At 39.2% G+C, this 22,434-nt stretch overlaps 1 protein-coding gene across 5 annotated transcripts in view; it reads left to right on the forward strand.

The window, feature by feature from the left end:
• dync2h1 (dynein cytoplasmic 2 heavy chain 1) overlaps window positions 1-21,757 on the forward strand; it is a 127,327-nt gene extending 105,570 nt beyond the window's left edge. For all 5 annotated transcript variants that reach the window (XM_088078855.1, XM_088078858.1, XM_088078856.1 and 2 more), the window contains 8 exons: window positions 4,885-5,001; window positions 7,081-7,188; window positions 7,567-7,668; window positions 13,686-13,775; window positions 18,087-18,196; window positions 18,275-18,356; window positions 19,404-19,520; window positions 21,019-21,757. In XM_088078855.1, the coding sequence (XP_087934981.1) occupies window positions 4,885-5,001; window positions 7,081-7,188; window positions 7,567-7,668; window positions 13,686-13,775; window positions 18,087-18,196; window positions 18,275-18,356; window positions 19,404-19,520; window positions 21,019-21,180 (888 nt within the window). In that variant the 3' untranslated portion in view covers window positions 21,181-21,757. The remainder of the gene's footprint in view (window positions 1-4,884; window positions 5,002-7,080; window positions 7,189-7,566; window positions 7,669-13,685; window positions 13,776-18,086; window positions 18,197-18,274; window positions 18,357-19,403; window positions 19,521-21,018) is intronic.
• The last annotated feature ends 677 nt before the right edge of the window (window positions 21,758-22,434 follow it).

A 22,434-nucleotide genomic window follows, 5' to 3' on the forward strand; every position in this document is an offset into this window, starting at 1 on the left:
TACATTCAGCATGAATGCAAAGAAGAAATTTATCTTGCTTCATTTGCACATTTATTCCGATTTATAATTAGGTATCAGAACCATTCAGACCATTTTTATTGATCAGTGTGGATTGTTAGTTTATACTTATGGCCATGTTCACTTCTTATAACATTCTACTCTATGCCTAACATAAACTGTTGCAGGCCAGCAAACTGCACAAAAAGCATTAAAAAACAACCAGCTACTTTAATGAAGATATTGTGACTGTGTAATACAGCATGACACACACAAAATAAAACCAGCACACAGAAAGGCATACTCATCTGCTGTAGAGCCTTGTACACAGCTCTGGTCTACCAGCAAACAGGTAAAGAATAGAAAGCAGCATAGATGGCAGCCTGTGAAAACTTTACAGTAGTTATTTCTTCAGTGCAGACTAATTTGGATAGATATTAGAACGCCGGTTGGACAGAGATGGACAGCGTTTTGTGGTGCCGTGTCCTTGCATCCAGCTGGTTAGGAGGTAAAAGAATAAGTGCGTTGTTGTGTTTCTATCAATTACGATTAGAGCCAGAGCCAGTAAATACCCCTGACTACTACTCAGTCATTGAACCAGGTGTTAATACCAATTAACACCTTTCCCTTTACTTCAAAAATTTAGCTGGTCAGCTGGTTAGTTGTTAGCTTTTGTTGTAAAGTGGAAAAAGGGCTCTACAGGTGTTTTCCAGCTCCACTTGATGAGTCAGGTCAAAGTAATTCCAGCCAAGAGGTACTCTGTGTTTCTCACATTTTAACCTTAACTGCACTCTGTGTACAGAAAGGCAGTTTATCTCCTAATTACTGTTCAAATTACAGAGGTGATTACTCTACCAGATTGGAGGTGAAACCTGTGAAGTTACTTTGTATGACATTGCAGTTCTTTCTGTTTTATCAGCCTATACTCAGTGTGTGTGTGTGTGTGTGCACGCGCGCATGCGTTTAGCCTTCAAAAACACCCACAACTCCAGCTATGTTGTGGGGAACCACCTCCATTGTGACGAGATAAAACCAGTTTATTTTAGGGTCAGGACTTCAATTTAAGGTTAAAGCATTTCACCAGGCAGCCATCCGTTCTCATTTATTTCACTGTGAAATAAAATTAACTTTGCAAAGACATGAAACAAGGCTTAGATGAGTAATCCATCATCTTTTATTGTTGCAGAGGTCATGTTGTCATTGTGTGGTTATTGTGTTTGTAAGTGTAATCTGATCTTAAAAACAGCAAACACTGCAACAATAATGTATTGCTCACAAAATGTCCAAGAGTCTTAAAAAAGGAAAAAGATGATTAATTTAGAGTGTATTATAGGCTAAAAAGTTGAGGTTAGACATATTATTATAAAAGTGAGGGCAGAGTTTCTTAACCTTAGATTCACTTGACATGGGTCACCAGACATTGCTATGTCTATAATACCTGTACTTGTTTGACATAGGAAAAAATGAAAATGTTTTTAAAAGTCACTTCTATGAAATCATTTTTGAGCTCACATGCTCTTTAGCCATATAACTTAACACCTTTGCAGTTAGGATCCCAAAGCACAACATTGGGTTCATGCACAAGAAAGAGGAGGGACATAAAATTGATACTGTGATATATCTGTGTGTGGGTATGTGTGTGTGTGTGTTGCTCAATATAGGGTTATTTTTTGCATGTCTATCTGTTTGAACCACAACAAAGATTGTCCGCAATATCTATGCTCACGTTGTCATAAACAATCATTATTTATGAATGTAAGTTCGTGTGTGTGTGTGTATGTGTGTGTTTAGTGGTTGATGGTCACTGCAGATTCTGATGTAACTCAATGCAACACACTCTCACACATACAGCAACTGTCTTGGTTGTTTGTGTTTGTGTTTTAAGAAAGAGAGAGAGAGATTACACCAAAAAATAGGCTGGAAGATCAATAATGAGAGAAAGAAGGAAAAAGGATTTAGGCCATTTATAGTCGCACCTTTTTGTAAGTTTCTGGTATGATTCACTTCTAATGGCACAAATGAAATCAGATGGCACTGTGGCTTCGCTGGTTAAAATGCCTGTCTATTATACAGGAAATCCCGGGTTGAAATCCCAGCAGTACCTTTTTGCTCTACAGTGATGGAACAAACTCTCCATTGACATCAAGATAGTAGAAACTCTGAACATCTTCTGTTCAGACTTCCCCATGGCCCATAAAATAAAATCAAAAACCCCTTTCTCTCTTTATCCTATTGTCTCTTAAGAGTAGCACTTGAAGTAGATCAACATACTTGGTTTGAAGATGATCCACTTGCACGATTCTTGCTCTTTTTTGGTTGTACACACATGTTTGAATGCACTTAATGTAAGATGCTTTGGGTAAGAGATCAGCTAAATGTATATAATTTAAGAGAAATAATAATACAGTAATTCAATATAACATGTAAAAGGAATTAATTGCGTTTATAACAATAACTTCATACATGTGGTTTTGGAAATAGAGCAAAAATAAAATGTGATAGGATGACAGGAGGAGGACAGAATTAGATTGTTTTGATGTTTTTTGTATGTGTCTGTCTGTGTGTGATTCTCCTCAGCAAACACACTTAAACCATACAGAACAATTACAGTTTGTGTATGCTGTCCTCATGGTGGTGTTAATGTAAGTCCATTCATACAGTCAGTGAGGTCTGCTGATCAGTGGAACCACCAACCTAGTTGAATTCACACAACTCCCACAAGGCCACTTGAATATGTGTAACTGTGTCTCTCTCCTCACAGATCTCCTCTACTTGTGATTGTCTCCCCTCCTGCTGTCATTTGTCACTGTCACGTTCATCTCTCTCTCTCTCTCTCACTCTCTCCCTCTCTTTCTCTCCCTGTCCCTAGGTTGTAGCCCAAGGGACTGTTAGTGGTGTCGGTGGATGCCATTTAAAATAAATGCATAGGAATGGAAACAAATAGTGAGATACCACACATAATAGCAAAGATAGGGTCATCGTCTTCCAGCAACTGTTATAGGAATTGCAGGGAAACAGACTCTAATTTTGCCCATACATTCTGGTTATGCAACAAACTGAAGCATTAGTGGGATAAAATTTATTTAGCTCTTAACTCCATTTTCCAAGTATCCCTAAGTTCCCCTAAGAACCAGTAGTTGCTTTTGTGGGAGTTATCCACGAAGGAATTGAAAACAGAAATCACTCATATCTTCAGTCTAGGGTACAATGCTTGTGGTTAAACCATAATATGGAAGGAATAACGCATAAGTTAAAGCTCTAGGGAAAGAAATTCTTCAGAAGGCTGAGCCCTGCTTTGTTATGTGAGGAAAAAGCCCCCCACCCCACCCCCTTTTTAAAATTTATTCAAAAATTTAAAAAATAATTAGTTTAAAAGAATGAATGCATAGGCATAGTGTGAATGACTGAACATGGGTCAGAAGGGTCTAAAATGTGTATAGAGGATTTCCTTGGGCTTACAGATGCAGTGTATTTGTGTTTTCATGTGCGATGTAGTGACTTTTTTGAGTGTAAGTATTGCGTGGCGAGTAAAGATGTGTCATTGGGGTGTTGTCATAATTAAGATAATGCAAAAAACTGTGTTTCAAGAAAGTATCCTTTCCCCCTTCTTGTCAGAATACATGAGTTGTCTTGAATGTGCTTTGTTCAGCCCCATTATACTGTATATGCATGGCATCAATGCTTGTTTTTTTCACTGTTCAGCATATGTCTTTACTGAAGACAGTCTTGACTCAGACCATGAGCAATAGTCCCCTGATTAAATACCCCAAACCACGATCATGGATTACAATGAATTAAAGTGAAAGCCTTAACTAAATTGACTGCACTCAGTGCGATTAAAACTGAACTCCCTTGCACATAGACATTGTCTCATAACTTTTTCTTCCCAGTTGGTTTATGGCATTAAATGCAGTTGCCTCCTGGTAGTCATTGGTTGAGATCAGAATAAATCTTAATATATTTAAATCCCTATATATATGAACCCCAACATATTTTCAATCTCCATCCTCAGCTGCCCTCATTTTTCCTCCTGTCAGGGTGAAGTTGTAGATTAGCTATCTAGTTTTTATCCCTTCCCCAACCCCCCTCTCTCTCTCTCTTCCATAGAAACTCACACATGCACACACATGCATGCACATAGACACACATATACGCATACTTTCCCTCCTGAGCAGAGAAGATAAAGCAGGTGTTAGTAAAGAGTTCTCCTGGACCAAATGAAAGCCATTTATCAGACACTTTGCCTTCCTTTACAACACACACGTATAGAAACCCGCACATTTGCACAAACACACACACTGAGTCATGATAAAAGCACTATCCGAGACTCTAAGCCTAAAGCTAAGCATGCTTGATTAGGTGTGTAAGGACCTGTTAGGAGATGCGTTTGGGGTTTGGCCTTTTTTTCTCTTGTAATACTCCAGGATGTGAAATGGTGTTGACTGTCACTGTAGAGTGTAGCTGCCAGAGGTGTCACTGACATTTTATTACATTTTTTTTAAGAACTAGCAATAATTTACTTTTTAATCGCACATGACTTTTGACTGAAAATAGCAAAAGTGCAGATTTTTTCATCTTCACATTATGCATTTTTTTTTTCTTTTCTTTTTTTTTTACAGTGGACTGGTGTGATTTAGTAAACACCACACACACCTTTGTGTTTACATTTAGCTTTTAATAATCATCAGTCACACCTCAATGTCCAGTTATATGAAGGGTGTTACAAACTGCATGGGCCCAGTTATTTTTGGTTGACCTTTTATGAGCAAACCTATCTCATAAACAATGCAACACTCACATTACTAATTCAAGAAATAATTACCTCTGTGCCACATCTAAAACACCTTTGCTAAATTGATATTGTGTTTATGATTTATTGACTCGCAGGTGATTTCCCAGCTGCGTATCCTGAGCCGCTCAATAGCAACAGGTTCAAAGTTTGACAGAGAGCTCTGGTCGAATGGACTTTCACCCATCCTTCACTTGTGGAAGAAACTCAACCAGGTCAGTACTTTTTTTCCAATTCATCTCTTCCATATTATGTATCTATATATTTGTGTATGTAGAAGTGCACCATGTGAAATGTCTTGTTAAAATGATCTAAAAGATTTGAGGTGAAGTTTATGTATGGGAATGTTCCTTTGTTTTCTATGAGCAAGCAAACAAATACAAACACTTAAATCAATTTAACCATTTTTATTCAGCATTCCTTTTTTGCACGGGCAATGCAGTGATTTCTCTGCAGTCGTGCGCTTGTAAGGAAATCCAGAGTCCTCTTTGTGTGAGACCAAGAGTAGACAAGACTGAGTTAAAATGCTGTCAAGTACTGGAAGAGACTGAGGTCTTCAAAAAGTAGTCTTGAGTTCATTCTTGAGCCCAAGACTGATCTTGAGTACTATATCACTGATTTCCACATAACTAAACTGAGTCATTCACATTTGCTGTCAAAACCTTAAACTGCTAAATTCCCACATATCTTATACCGTTAAGTCACCAAACCCACAGCACCTGTCAAATATTTACAATAACTTGATGAACAGTTTTTGTAGAGCTTTCACAGTTTCATGATTGTTTTTATTTGTATGCAAAATCACGTCTTTACAATGCCTTTGCAGCAGAAACTACTTGAAATTAAAAGCTGTAAAAGCTAATTGAAAATAAGTAAGGTCTAATTTAGCACTGTGTGTCATAGCCACTGGCTTGCCTAGTCGGGGAGCACTGCTGTGTGCGGTTGCTTGGAGACTGGCACCTTTTCAAATCAAAAGGACATCTACCTCTACATTAAATAATTTAACCACCATATTCCCGCTCTCTCGCGCTGCCTCTCTTTTATTCACTTTCATGTTGTAAATCACACATGCTCTCCTGCTCATTTTTTTGTCATTCGCACCTATGCCCCTCTCTCTTTCTCTCCCAGTCCCTTGCAGGCAGAGTTGTTTTGTGCCTACTGAGAAGAGAATGATTGACTGTGTTAATTGTTGCCATTGTATCACCAGCCAGCTTCCCATAGATCACAATCTACCTCTGACTGCTTTCAATTAACCGGCACTTTGTCGTCAGCTAACCCTCTGTGTTTGACCATCAGTGAATTTGTGTTCCCGAAGTGCAACTAGGATGCACAAGCTTTTTTTTGTGTGTGTGTGTGTGTGTGTGTCTGTGGGTGTATGTGTATAATTGTTGGTGTTCAATTTAAACGTGCAACTTTATAAGAGAGTTTGTGCATGCTTTTGCATGATGGCCATGTGCACTTCTGTTACTGTAAAATGTGTGTGCATGATTTTGTGTATGGAAATAAGCATGTATTTATTTTGACAAGTCTTTATGTAGTCTGTATAGAAGGGAGGAGCATGAGACGGCTGAGGCTGTTTATTTGGCTGTTATGTTATATTCTTGAATATAGACAAACAGAGCTGTAGTCAAGCTGAATCTCATCCTACCAGCTTTTTTTTCTCACTGTCTCACTTATCTCTCTCTTCCTCTATCCAACAAAATGGTGTGCGGGCACAGAGTTTCATATCTGCAACAGAATGCAAAATAGCAAAGTTTCTGCACGTGTGTTTTTTTTCTATATGTGTTTGTGTTTGTAGAAACTTTCAAACAAGAAGTGTGCTTACAGTGGATCTCTGTGTTAACTAATGTCAACAGATTTTCACCCTGGTTTGCATTGCAGAGAGAGAAAGTTAATTTCCCATTTGGGTACATCTTTTTATTGTGGGTGAGCCAAGAACGAAGGAATTTAGTTTATGTATGTTGAGCAAAGGAAACCCACAGGGGACATCAGAAAGATAAGCTCTAACAGAGGAAATCATTTAAAAGAAATATTATAGCATGCTGATGCACGGGGGCAGTTACAAAATGCATACTGTGTTTGTGCTCCTGTGTAGAAGCCAGATTGGGTGATCTGATAAGTTGATGCAACATTAGCCATGTTTCAGTGATTTAAAAAAAATCTTCTTTCTCTCTTCTGCACACCCTTTATCTGCCTCATACTCTATTTTAATCTTGAAAAACTACATTTTAAATATGACTAGCAAACTATTTGTTTATCCTGTCAGTATGCCAACATGTCTTTCTGTCTATCAGGGTTCTACTTTGATCCACCAGAAGGTGGCACCACCTACAGAAGGTCAGGGGTCACCGGTCCTGTCGTTCATCACTCTGGAGCAATTCAACGCCATCCGCTTGGTGCAGGTGTGTCAAATAACCAGTGCTCCTAACAACAAATGTTTTTACTATTTTTATGCCTTAGTGCTGGTGACAGATGTGGCCTAAAACAGCTACGTTGCACGTATGTCATACATCTTAAGAATGTGCCGCATGTACGTCATACATGAAATCTCAACAACGCCTGGTGGTGCATATGTACTGAATACTCTTTTCAATGCAAGACATTCACTTTTTTTAAGAGAGCAAATAAATGAGATGAAAATAAGAAGCCTAATTAATCAATCACAGTCATAATGAACCAGTTCACAGCAATCAAATGGCAAGATGACAAATGACACCCCAGGTACCAATGCCCTAAAACATTGGCACAGTATGTACACTAAACTGTACATGTTGTCACAGAGCATTCATCAATCCCTGGCTGCACTGAGTAAAGTCATAAGAGGAACCCAACTGCTAACTCCTGAAGTCCAAAAACTGGCCGCTGCACTGCTCAATCAAGAGGTAAGAAAGGAAAAAGAAAGAGGGGGAGTCACGGGAAAATGAAATGTGATATACAGAACTTGTATTTTTAGTGCAGAAGGAATATTTCTCTTATATCATTTCAGTGATGTTTTGAGTTTTAGAGGTGATGTGTTAAACCTCCTCATGCTATGAAGATGAAGTTGAGACCACAGGAGCATACAGAGCTGAAACAAAGACACCTAGCAAACACTGCTCGTGTCCTCTTGTGTGTCCTCAGGCCGAGATGAGGACAAAGGGGAAATGATGAAGTAGGGGAGTAGAGATACACAATCAACCTTTTACTTCTTCTGTGTTTGTAATCTCTTGAGAGTAGCCTTAGGCATTATTCCCTCTCCGCAGCTTTCCTGCTCTCTCTTTTTATATTAATCAGCAGGTCTTTAGTCTCATCCCTGTCTCTCTCCCAAACTACTCTCTCCTCTCATGTTTTCCTCTGTCTTTCCTGGTCTCACTCCCCTCTATCAAATTCCTATACAACAATTTGTAAGAAATGCGTGAGCTTTGTGGTAAAGTTGAAGTCAGTATCACAATACTGATAAGAATGTTTTTATTTGTTGTGATCAGGTGCTCTATAGCTTGCTATATCACTTGGTTGGTCGGTCTGGCACTCAACAAAAATTAACCAACCCTTTCATGGCCACAGTTTTTGTCCTAAGAGATTGAAATTTGGCATAGGGATTGTGTGTGTGTGTGTGTGTGTGTGTGTGTGTGTGTGTGTGTGTGTGTGGGTGTGTGGGTGTGTGTGTGTGTGTGTGTGTGTGTGTGTGTGTGTGTGTGTGTGTGTGTGTGCGTGCGTGCGCAAAGCTTTTAAGCATTTAATACTAACTGGCAAAGCGGGATGACATGTGGATGCATGGGCATACGTGGTCGCAGGTATTGCAGATGTATACTTGTTTAAATAACAATAACTAACATGTAAAATGTATGCCAAAATTATATATTTAAAGTGTCATTCACTGTATTGAACTGTTCTCAGTTTTAATGCATATATAAGACAAAATTCTTCATGTGTAAATTACTTGTCCATCATTATTTTATGTCACAATATCCCAGACATCATACCCGGTCGTACCAGTTAAATCAGTGCTCATAGTGAAAGTAAATCTAGGATACTCATATCAGCCACAAAAGATTTAAAAATGGATGATGTCCATGTTTCTCTCAAGTGTTCAACTGCTTTGAGTTTCCACAAAAGAGGACACCTAGCAGTGCATAGTGCACGTACTGTGACCCAGTAGTAGCGAGCACAGCTTGTTTTCTTGATAATAATTTCTAGAACCCATTTTAAAATGTTCTCTCTGTGCTGTTCCTAATCAAAACACAGCCTTTAAAAAAAGAGCTGTTTGATAGTCAAACAGATGTATTTCGTTAGTTTTGTAGGGAAGTGCAATTCTGTAGAGTTTCACCATTTAGCCTGTTTTATAAATTCAGATGATTGGCTTTGACCCAAAATATTGGCACAGGCCAGAGAAAGAGAGGGTTTCTACAGACCTCGATCACAGTGAGTTGAACAGAAATGCCTAGAATACGATACCTTGGTTAAAATGGGTTTTGGAAGCTTTAAAAAAGCAACAGCAGCTGCCACTTTAGTTGATGCTGCAATCCGCAAAATCATTAACACAAGTTAGATTTACTACCACCAGGATTTAAAACATGATTACTTTGGTGACCCCAAGTGGTGATATTTTCCAACACTGAAGTGAGAGAACATATAAAGACGAAACAAGAAGTAAATTCTTTTTTTCTTTTTTTCCATTAGTTTTATTGACTCTGTGGTTATGGAGACTGTGTGGTGTGTAGATTCTATGAGACTAATTGGCATTAGCATTTGTCCCGAGTAGAGTAAAGCGGCCTTAATGCTATCTTCTTTGCGTCGCAACCAAGTACTGCACTTAAAGCAATATTATCATTCCCCAGTATCCATTAGAGCAGAATTAATTTGACAACCTTCTATCATCTGCAGTTATATTGTAAAGTGTAGTTTTATTCTTTGGGCAATGACAGCAAACCCTGGCCCCTACCATCAACTCAACAAAAAAGAAAAGAGCCAATATTTGTCTTATCTCTATGTATTTAACTTACTGAACAAATAATTTAAAAAGACTTAATTACTTGTAATATTTCCACATTAGTTAACAGGTGGTTGTTGTTACTGCTAAAAAATAGCATTTCAACACTGAATGTAAATGAGATTAGTTGTCTTCACAGTGAATAACATTAGGTAAAACTCTGCACGTTGTATTCTTCAACCACCATTATGTGTTAGGCTCTTTACATCACTGATATGCCAAGTTTTAACCAGAGACGAGGAACAGAAAGCGCTGGTCATGTGATTTATATATTTGGAAAATTGACAATTTGGGGTTGTAATATTGTAAAAGTGTGGCAGGCACAGCTCTGGAGGGATCAGCTCCATTGCCCCTCTTTTCGGCTGTGCAGTAAAAAATAATTAGATACTTGGAAACCACCCAAGCATCAGAAGAGAGTGGTAAGCAGCGCAGCAAAACAGAAATAAATATCACCACTGCCTTCAGTCAGTTGAAAGATCATTAATATCCAGACACAAGGACTGATGCAGAGATGGCTTTTTGATTAAAGGTTAAACAATCTCTAGTATCAGTGAATCTTTCAGTATCAGTTGTAACAATTAGCCAATACAGACTGTTTTTATTTAATCAGTTATTTATTTATCATAGTTACTATTTAGAAAACTAGGGGTCATAAGCAAAAAATAATCAAAGGAATATTCTTATTTGAAAAAAAATGTACCTGCCAGTGAGCCCTACCAGCTACTTGAAAAATTCAGTTACCTTGGAGACTGAGTTTGCACCAATTAAATGCTTTGGCAACAAACTGCAATGCAAAGTCACATGTGCATTTCTCATGAGAGAAGATGTGTAATTAAAAGCACTGGTAGAGTATGAATCCAATAAACACAGAGACTATTTTGGAGGAAGTATTCATTATTTCTTTATTTTAAACAATTAAAAGACAGCTCACTCTTTCTCATAAACTTTTAAACTGCTTTCTTTTAGCCCAGGGCTTACTGTAGTCCTGGGCTAAGTAAAGCCTCATTTTCACTGCACAAGAAAACCCGCCAACTCCCGCTAACAACTGTTTTTTTTTAATGCAATAGGAAAGTGTACAATCAGCATTTACACCCGGGTCAAATGACTCTGCAGTTGACACGGTTTGTATCGCCTTCGTCTCTATTGGCATTGTTTGGAACACAACACTGACATGAACGGGCTAATTTCAGTTCCTTAACTGGTGAGATGCAATGACGAGCTGTCATTTATCATCCATTGCCGCCTAAGCAGCGCTCAAACATCACTCGAAATTAGTGTGCACTGAGTTTGAAAGAGAGACTGGATAATTAAGAGATATATAAAAAGAAGTAACCACTGTAAGATTTTCATAGACCTCTGTCCATGCTGCTATCTACTGTTTAACTGCTCTCTGGTCTGTCCATGATGTAGTCTATTTTTAGCAGGTTTACGCATGTTTGAAAAAATACATATTTTAGCGGGAAGGGGGTTTTAGTCCTTTTTGCACATACATTGTTACCTAGAGCTAATCTAAGCCAAGGGCTCAACAAATTACGCTGTACGCTTAACATTCTAAAATTATATTGTTTACCTTAAGCCTCGTTTCACACTTGCAACTTTTAGCCCGGGTTAAGTCCTTTTTCAGGGGATAGTCCTGCAAACTCGGGACCCTGCTCCACAGCAGGGCCAGCAAGCCCTAAGCCAAAGTCTGGGTTAGCTCTCTCTGAATGTTTGAGGATTGTGCCACTGCAAATGCTTTCTCAGCTCCAAGCCTGGGGCTAAGAGCGGTGTAAACGTTGAAAACAATTGGTCTGAAAATGCGTGAGGGCTTTACATTTTAATTTTAACTAAATGCAGCTGAAAATGATTTTTTTTATTATTGTTATCTGTGCTCTGATATGCTTTCCGTGGGTACCACTAGCTCTGAGAGTAAACTTGTTTTCTGGCATCATTAAGATTGATCAGAAAATGTTATCAAATTTCACTGACATAACTTAAACCTGCACACTTATACCATCACACACTTCAGTGTGAAAAACACACACATGTACTCACACAGCAGGAGAGTGGCTGAATGGTTGACTTGCAGCTGAGAGACATGCAGGGACCCTTTTAGGTCCATTATGACTTTCAAGCTCCAATAACATCAAATTCTTAATCCTCAGTCTCCCACTGTGTGTGTGTGTGTGTGTGTGTGTGTGTGTGTGTGTGTGTGTGTGTGTGGGTGTGTGTGTGTGTGTGTGTGTGTGTGTGTGTGTGTGTGTGTGTGTGTGTGTGTGTGTGTGTGTGTGTAAGGCAGTTCTTTGATCTCTGTTAAACAGTTTAAGCAACATGGACTGCCTAACCTGTTCCAGCATTAACAGTTTGTCTCCTGAGGGGAGTTTTTATTTGCCACCTACACACAAATATTGCATTTGTCAGTGCTTTCCAAAATAAACCCTTTGAGCATTTCAGAAACCACACATATGAGCGTTTTGTAAACTTCCACCTCTTTGGTTAACGCCTGGTAAAGGTTAGGCAATTAAAACTACCTTGTTAGCATCTGGAAAGATTCTTGTCATTGTTAAAAGAAACCAACAGTGACTGGACTTTCGTACATTCATCCATTCCTCCCTACCCAAATGTTTGCTGCAACATAAAAACATCACACTGTCTCCTGCTTTGGAATCTCCTTTGAAAAATGAGCAATGCCGCAGAAAAACAACAGCAGTAGTTGATTTTCTGTGGAGGATTTGTTTTTTTGGGTTTTCTTTGTTTTTTGACAAGTCACTGAGGCAGTGTGATTCAGGAGAGTGAAATGTGCTTTTGCTACAGTTCCAGTGTGAGACAAAGGGCACAGGCAGATAGATAAACACACTAATGTGGGTTAAAGGAAATGTGCTATATACGTACTGCAGGATGAGGCAGACAGAAAGTAATATCTGCGTTTACGATAGGCTTTTGTTACTGTGAATTTTGAGTAGCATTTAAGTTTAGTGTAATGATTCAAACCTTTATACAGTATACAGTAAAGGGATGTCCACACTAAGAACGATAGCTACAACAATAACCATTTATACATCATCCACAGCACAACTACAACAACGACAACAGTGGCAAGCAATATAGTTGGGATCACTTTGAGAGTGATTTCAAGAATGAGTGAAACACTGGCAGCCAATTTAAATCCAAGCAAATTTACTGCACACATACCTGGAGCATATAGTGCGGTTTTGCACCAATGTTTTTGATTGCTCATCCGTATAGATGCTCACATCATTATCATTTTTAGTGCGCACAGCCCTTAAGACAAGCACTTCACAGATTCACTCATCTGCATGTCTGCTAACTCTAACCCTTTGACATCAAGATTTTAGAAGATGATGTCACCACTGACACCACAGTGGCTGTGCAGTGAAGGAGAGTGTAGTGACTGAGGCATGATGTTCAAATGTGCATATGGAATAGTATTAAAGTTGCCAACATCTGTCTGTGTTGCACAATTTAGCTACTGGTAGCCTTTAGTGATGGGAAAAGAAAGGAACCAAATGCAACTGAGATATGGGGACAGTTGAGGTAACACGGTATGCAGTTTACACCATAAGCTAGTAACTTTTAAGACTCCTTTAGCAACTTTGTTCAAAAAATAGCTGGGGGACAAATCTAGAGACTTTTTGGGGGGGCAGACATTAGCTACTTCCCCTTGAAGAATGTCTTCAACACAGCTGAGTGAGTCTGCAGTCCTCCTGTATGCTGTGGCTCTCTGGGCTGACAGCTGTGTTCAGTAAGTGAAAGAGAGGCTCAATCAGTCGACCACACGGCAGCCTGACTGTGGCACGTCACTCACTGATTGCAAAATGTGAAAATAATACAGTTTACCTTCTTGCTGACACTTGTTTTTTGTTATGTATTTTTACATTATGGCTCTAAATAACTTTTCTTCCTCTCCGTGCCTGCTTCCCTCCGTCTCAGTGTCCTTTAACATGGCAGAATAAATGGGAGGGACCAGAGGAGCCGATGCATTACCTCAGAGCTGTTGTAACACGGGCTCTCGCCATACAGGTAACACAAAGAGACATGCTGTGCTTTCTGTCTATGTCAGTCTGTCATTCTCCTACAGGCGTGTTCACGTGAGTACCATTTGAAACCAGATGGAATTAAATAATGACCAGGCACCTTTCATGAGTATTTAAATCTTTTAACATTGGGCAAATTTGTGTGATTTCTTGAAAACATTGGAAAAGCGCAATGCACAACTTGGAGAAAGAAATGGTTCACACATTGCAAGAAATTAGTAATAAATTAGATTTAGATTTTTTTTTAAACTTAAGAAAGGATTTCTAGGAAAAAATGAGAAAAGCGGGGGGCAAATTGTTTGTTTTATAACTATTATGACTGCATATTTAAAATTACGCAACAGAATTATTATATTTTCATGTTTGCCTTGTATGTTTGTTTGGTTTTTTTTTTCTAATTTCCAGATAATTTCAAGTGCTTTTTGCTAATTTCTTGCTATTTGTTGGGTCATTTCTTCGTTTGCCTTCCTCCCACATTTCTAACTTCTTCAACTGAAATTCACACAGGCCTGCTCCTTTCAGAGGACTTGTGTTTACATTTCTGTGGCATGACGACCTCACTGGTTATTAAAAAACACAGATGCCTTTTGGAACCCACTGTACTCTCACAGGAAAAAGACTTAAGAGGCCTAAGAGTTTTCCAGTCAGCATTAGTATACTGATTGAAGCATCCATTTAAATCCATCATGCATTTATATTGTACCGGGAGCCTTGTCCTCTAGTTGTGATTAATATTACCGAAGGACATTTTTGGATTTCTGTAGTTTTAAATGATTTAAAATGGACTTTGCACCTCAGGTATCCCACCATAGCCCTAGACCTTTTTTTTCTGATGTTTCCCCTCATGACAAGAGTCCTTTAGCTGAGCCTCAGTCCAAAGACCAGACTAAGTACTTTTGGCTCATGACTAAAATTATTTATCACTGACTGAAGCAATGTGTTGACCAAAACCATGCCAGAAAAATCCTAATGTTGTTTTCAAAAGCGCTTCATAAATAAATGCAGATTATTATATAAAAGCATGAGGTTCTGGGAAGTGTCTGCCCAAGGTTGGTGCCAGGAAATAAAGACTCTGGCTGAAACTTCTCTCAACTGTGTCTGACTGTACGCCTACCTCAATATGTTCTGGCAGACTAGAATACACACACACACACTCAGAAATTATTTATTTTTTATGTGAAATTTGATGCATTTTGCAATTCATGTAGGCGAGCCTCACTGCCCATCTATCTGCCGGCCATCCTGCCTGCCTACCCATCTGTTTGTATGTACGTCTCCCTGTCTGCCCGCCATTGCTCGTCTCTCTCTGTCGGCTAGCCCTCCTGTCTACCTGCGCTCCATCTGTCTTCATGTGTGTCTATCTGGAGGCTGCACTGTCCTTAACTGTCTATTTCTGCCCATCAGCAGTGAGTGATATCTCTGTTAGCACTGTGTCTGTGTCCTGTTAGCTAATCAGCCTAATAAAGGCGGAGACGGCCAGAGCTGCTGCTGTGTGGAGCTGCTGAAGAATAAAGAGCTAACAGCACAGCAGTGCACCCCAGACGAGCAGGACGACCTTGAAAACACTCAAATGCTCACACACACATACACACGCAATACTATGCATACCAGCACACACTGGCTTGCTGTATTATTAATACCCAAAAATCTTGGTCAACCCCTGTATGTGTGTGCATGCTCTTGCAGCTACATCATTGTGCGTGCGCCTTTGTGGATGTGGTCTTGCATTTGTGCATATTTTTCCTTGGCATAATGCTCATCCCAATTTATCTCTAAAGCCAGCGGAGTCTGATGCTGAGCTAAAAAGGAATCCATTTATAATAGAGATAGGATCAGATGTTTGCTGATTCCGCCTATATTTGTCAGCAATTTTCTTCAGCTGACCTCCAAATCCACTAGTTTCTTTGACGATTTAGGGAGAACTGCCGACCAGTTAAAAAAATAAATAAGATAAATGCAAAAAGCACCCAGAATAGATCAAAACTTCAATCTTAGGTCAACTCTAAAGGCTTAAATCTGGCCACTGCAGCCAAACAGGCTTATGTAAAGTATATCATGATAAGCAGGGAAATCAGTTGTAGTGCCATTCGGCAACATTTCCCAAAAAAGAAAGGGAAAACTGAGAGCTAAGATTATATTGTGAGATATCATATCAGGTTAAGTCCTGAGCCTTGCCTTTGACAAAAATAGCTAGTTTTTGCAGTGACAGAAGGAGGCTGCTTACATGATCAAAGCAGATGTTGCTGAATAAGGCAGACTGGATGAACATATTGGAGAAGACTTAGAGGGGTCTATCTCCAGTCAAACAGATCCCCACTTCATCTTTGTGTACTTAAATCTGGGTACAGTGTTTGCTGTTTATTAGTGTATTTGCACATACACATCCCTGTCTCTGCATGCATGTGCTCGAATGTGTCTGAGTCAAAGATTTGCTGACTGAGTGCCCATTTAGGGAGCCAGCATATGATTTAGGGCCACACAGGAAAAGTGCAAACATAATGAAAACTATGTTTTCACCATACTTTCACATTTAACTGCAGAGTTCGGAATTGCTAACTTAAGCTAACAGCATTAGCACTGAGGTCAGAACATAATATGTGCAACACTTAAGTGGTGCCACTAGTTGCAATGAAACCTGCAGCATTGAGGCAAAGACAGCAGTCCTCCCAATAATTTAATGTGGGCACTGCGCCCAGGTTGTGGCAATGGAGCCACAGATGTCGCCAAAAAAAAAAAAAGGCAGTAGCCTGTGGCTAAAGGTTAAAACAGAATCAGCAGAAAAATGCAACCCAAAGTTACGCTCAGGTGGCTTATCACATTAGTCGCGATCACACCAGAAGAAGGTCTACCATTAAATATTACAGTGAGTGAAGAAATAAAACGTGTATTAACAGTGATGGAGAAAGTATTCAGATCCTTTACTTAAGTAAAATTACTGATACCACACTGTGAAAATGTTACAAGTAAAAGTCCCGCATTGAAAATGTTACTAAAAAACTAAAAATTATTCAAAATAAATGAGAAAGTGACTTAATCTTTATCAAAAATACTTACCAATTAATTTTCTGTCAATCAGCTAATGATTAATTGACTAATCGCTTCAGCTGCACTCATATAAACTGTTGGGCTATTTAATTTGTAGCAAAATATTGTATTTAAAACTTCGTAATAAAAATGTTATTTTGCAAACTAACTAGTAACTACAGCTTTCAGATAAATGTAGTTCAATAATTCCCTCTGAAATGTAGTGAAGTAGAAGTACAATGTTTCATTAAAAGAAGAGACTCAAGTAATGTGCAAGTACCTCAAATGCTTACTTAAGTACAGCACTTGGGTAAATGTACTTAGTTTCATTCCACTACCAGCTTGTGTGCCTTACAAAGGAAAGCACTTCTTTTATTTGTGTGTACATGTACCTGTGTCTTTTGTTACACTAAAGTTGCTACAGAAATGACAACGAAAAGGAATTCTACAGATCTCTCTCCTCCATTTCCCAACGTATGAACCATCGACTCTCCCACACCATTGTACATTCCTGCGCCTGATTGCCGCAGCACCTGACTTCGTGTGAATGCCGCCTTTCAGGGGCGCAGTTTGATGTACTAGCAGACACACACAGCCACAGCCCTCAGAAACACATAGTGTTTCTGAGGGCTGTGGCTGGCTACACTTTAAGCAACTGTGGTCTAAGTGTACAATAAATACACATGCTCAAATAGGAGTCTGTGTTTGTGTGTGTGTATGTGCATGCACTGCACTCCCATTAGGAGGTAATTGGGGTTTTAATGTTATCAGCTTGTTGATGTGGTGATTAAAGAACAAGAGGACATTAAATACTCTATTGGCCACATATATTTATTGACTTTGTGTTTTGCGCTGGCCTTTTGTAACCCTTTTTATCTCTCATTAACCAATACACACTGACGCAACTAGAAATTATGACCATTTCACTCACAGATCAATGTTCTCTATGAACATCTAAAGAGCCAAATACAAAACAAACATCGACTATTTGTATTCTTTGTAACCAAACTTCAATCAAATTCAAATTCATAGTGAGAGGGTAAATATTTAGAGCAAATGACAGAAGTTATTAGAGCCTTCTCTGTTTGTGTCAAATTGAACTGAGTTTATTCTCATTATCTTTCATTGATCCACTAAGTGTTTTGACTGACTCTTGTGTGAAACTGATGGAATTTCACGCCTGAATTGTGTGTTATTTTGAGTGTTTATTTGTTATCATCTAGGTCTTTGGTTCATTATTCCGTTATGTCTTATTCTATATCTCTGTATCCAGAGTTGGGTGGAGCGTGCAGGCAGACAAACTCTTCTATCTGACACCCTAGATCTCTCTGAGCTCTTCCACCCCGACACCTTCCTCAATGCTTTGAGACAAGAAACTGCCAGGTAACTCTGAATACTTGTGGGTTTATGTGAGACAGGAATAATACATATACAGTTAATAACATCTTTTTGTTGTTTTAGGTCCATGGGTTGTTCTATGGATAGTTTGGTGTTTTTCACATCATGGAGGAGTCCCATTACGCAGGCCAAGCTGCAAGTAAAGGTAAAATTACGACAAACACATAATCGTACAGGTCATGCATGCAGACGCACACTGCTCCCACCCAGCTGCAGAATACTGGCGCTATAAACAAGGCAGACTCTGGCTTAGTGATAATTGGAAAATAATGGAGTAAAAGACTGCAAGAATAGAATACAGATGCAGATTAGAAGGCAGGACCAGAGAGAGAGAGAATCACGAGAAAGAAAGCAAAGAGTTTGCTGCATATCCATTAGAAACTGCTTCCCTTGACAGCAGTCATCTCTGGTCTTTCCTTTTTCATGCATTTGATGAGCACACATTCATACAAGGACGGAGGGCGCACACATTGTACAATACCACTTTCAGTCTTAATTTCTTTCCTTTTCATGCTCTGATTCAGGGGTGATATAATTGTATTGTCTACAGTTCAAATACTTTTAGGCATTTGTTCTTTTCTGTCATGCCAATAAAAATTGGCATCGGTTTGACATGCACTTATTTAAAATATACAAAGAGAGAGGGGGGAAGAGTGTGGGTGCTTAAAAAGAGGCTGCAGCTGCAGGGAGGGAAGGGAAATATTCAGACATCTGACAGAGAAAGAGAAAGGGGATAATTGTGAAGCAATGAGCTCTCTTACACACACCACACACACAGTGTCGCTTTTTCTGGTTTTGTCTCACTCTTACTTTTTTCTCGCCCAAATCATGGTGATTTAGTAGTTGTCTGTGTATGATGGAGTTGACACCAGAGTTCCCTTTGCTTGTCTGCCCTGCTGGGGAAAATCCCTGAGTCACTGGACTGAATTCACTCATATAAACACTGTGTCTCATGTACGATGTGCATAACATGCTGTATGACAGCAATGTCATAGCAGCAGTGTGTCTCCCTCTCATGCTTGTTTACATACACTCTCATCTCTTTATATGACACCAAATGTTTTGACTTCATTATCCCATCCTTTTCTTTAATCTGCTGTTTACGCTTTCTCTTTCTCCTCACTTCACGTGTTTTATTTTTGATGTTTGCCAAACTTCCTTTCCTTTTTCTCCTCTCACATCTTTTTCCCAGGTTGGAGGTCTTCAGTTGGAGGGTTGTAGTTTTGATGGTGTTCATCTTTGTGAGAATCAACATGACTCTCCCAGTGTGTCGGCTGTCCCACCCTGCCACATGGCCTGGATTCCACAGGTAGTTGGTTTTTTTTTTGAAACACAAACATATTGTTCACCAAGACAATTTAGTGTCCTGTCTGTCTGACATACAGATTTGCATGGAACATGGACAGGATGTGGACTTCTGTAAGACTCTTTATATTGTCTAATATAATCTTGAACTTAACTGACAGACCATCTGTAACTCCTAAGGGCATGTTCACCTGTTCAGTCTGAAAAATATAGAATAAACTTGTGACAAACTAAGCAGTTGTTTATGGCAGAGTACTCAACATTTGCACTCATAGAAGTATATTTGGGTTTATTTATATATTTTTATTTTATTATTGATTAGTGTTTGTGGAGTAGCTGAGAAACACATTTTATTTTATTATTCTTATGCTATTTTTCAGACTGCCAACCCATATCTGTTTTTAACATATCCACATTGATTTTAGAACATCTAGTAAGCAAAAGAAAAAACTAACCAAAACAAAACACACACTCACATGAAATGCGATTTTTGCAAATTGAATCCAAACCACATTTGGAGATGGTCTGAAATGCGATTTTAATCTGATTTCTAAAGATGCATCTCAGTCTGGACGCTCTATTTGGATTTCAAAGTGTCTTTTGCATCATTCAAAATGCAACACACAACAACAGCATCAAATCCAGATTGATGGATGTGCTGAGAAGAATCCATGCTGCAAAGTGCTATGAAAAACAAAATGTAGAACAACAGTCTGTGGGCAGACACTGAAAAGAAATTGTCTGCTGGCACTCTGGAGAAAAGCTTATTCTTTCTCATGTTTCCGCATTGGAAAGCCGCATCACCAGCATAGCTATATAGTTACTGAAGTGTATGTCCTCACCACAGCAACCAGTGCAGATAGGTTGGTGATGTCTGGACACAAATATGATCTAATATCTTGCAAATAACAGTGCCGACAGTCTGTCCTAAGGCTAGAACATACTTTCCGCATTGAATGTCTGTGGACAGCTGCAGGCGTACAGATGCCTGCGACGTTCCATTCATAGTACAATTGAGGTTCTGCATCAACCCCTGGCAGTAAATGTGAGGGTTGGCCAACATCAGGTAAAAGTGAAACTAAGAAGACGCTGCTGAGTCCAAAGCGAATGTCTGTTGAATATCTAAATTAAAACTAACTTCAGCAGCTGTAGTTGACTTGACTGCAGTGATTTAGGCTGGACTGGAGTATGGAAGAGAGGTTGAAGCATGCACAGTTGACCTGCTTGCTATGTGCACAGTTTGTGCAGTCACAAAAATGTACAGTACACAGACTTCTGCATAGGGGCCCATGCAGATGCTTTCAGACATGGGTGAAAGATGATATGTACATCATGGGGACCAAAGCGAACCCCCGTAGACACTAAAACAAAGAATTGGCTCTTTGAAATGTGACTCGACAAACAAAACTGATTTGCTTGCAGTCTGCCCCCAGTCTGTAGACCTAGAAATACAGTAATTTTGCATACATTTATTAATTTGTGCGTTCTTCATTTGATCCTAGAACTCTGCTTCCAACTCGACTGCATCAGAAGACAGTATCTGGCTGCCTCTGTATACGAGCTCAGAGAGGGTGAAGGTGGTTACGCACATCTCTCTTCCCTGTGGAGCGAACCCCAACCAGTGGATACAGACCGGAGCTGCTCTCTTTCTCAAACAACAGTAAAAAGACGAGTACATAACGACAGACTTTTGTAAGCCTCAGGTGAAGATATTAATGACGTGAATGGCAGATTGACCAGGGCACCAAATAACAGGGTAAATTATCATGGCTGCAAAATGTCAGACTCTGATGCTGACACCATCATTTTTTAATTAAGCACCTTCGCTCGGAGACCAAAAACTTGAACAGCCAGTTGCTGTATGTCACTATTATTTGCATAATATGGGACAAGGCAAAGCACTAGAGGAGAAGAAAACAGATAGCGAATAATTGACTTTACAGTGGTCTGCTTTTTGGCTTAAATACAACACTAATACTTGAATGAAAACATACTATTATTGAATCTGAGGCTGTAACAAGCTTTAATACCTAGTTCTAATGTTAGTCTCTTAAAACACTACTCCTCTTATCTTATACATTTCATAAAATAGTGTAAAAATTGTTGTTATTTTGTTTAAAAAACGTGCGAAGAAAGCAACGGCCTCCCACTTTCAAAACGTTCTAACCTTGAATGCTTGTTATTTTTTTGGGTGTATTTTTAGATCTTATTTATTCAAAATAAAGATGGAATAAATCATTATTGCTATTTTTTTGGTAGTTTGTAGTTTTGTAGTTTTTGTAGTATTTGTCTGCTGTAGTATTTGTTATCAGTGTACAAGTTGAGAATGATAATTCCATAGCAACAACAACATAGAGGTTTTTTTTTTTTTTTAGTGGTCACAACTGTTCAGCAGTAAACAACACAGATCACAGTTCACTCTGCTCGATCTCACTCGATTCAGCTGAAACAGGCTTCGCAGGCGTCAAAGCCCTCAGTGTCTATTCCCAAAGCAAATGGTGGTTCCCTCTCACACACACTCTCTCTCACACACACACACACACACACACACACACACACACATTCACAAGCACTCAGTCTCTAACCTCTGTGTGATTGGTTCTGAGTTGAGGTTGAGTGTAGTCAGTGATGCTGTGATGGATGACCCCAGAACCACAAGAGAGGGTGTGAGGTGCGTGTTTGTGCATGAATCCAACCAAGAGCATCAAATTTGATTGATGGCTTAATTACGCTTTTTTTTTAATCTGCCTTTTTTTCCTTTGTGTTTATGCAGTTGCACAAGTGTTTGTTGGTGTGCACTGTTCTGTGAATATGTGTGTGTGTGTGTGTGTGTGTGTGTGTGTGTGTGTGTGTGTGTGTGTGTGTGTGTGGACAGAGAAAAGGGTTGGAATGAGGTAGGAGCGGGTATTGTATGTGCA

The sequence above is a fragment of the Plectropomus leopardus genome, chromosome 6 (assembly GCF_026936395.1).
Source record: "Plectropomus leopardus strain MGB_pleo_1.0 chromosome 6, ASM2693639v1, whole genome shotgun sequence".
NCBI classification, from domain to species: domain Eukaryota; kingdom Metazoa; phylum Chordata; class Actinopteri; order Perciformes; family Serranidae; genus Plectropomus; species Plectropomus leopardus.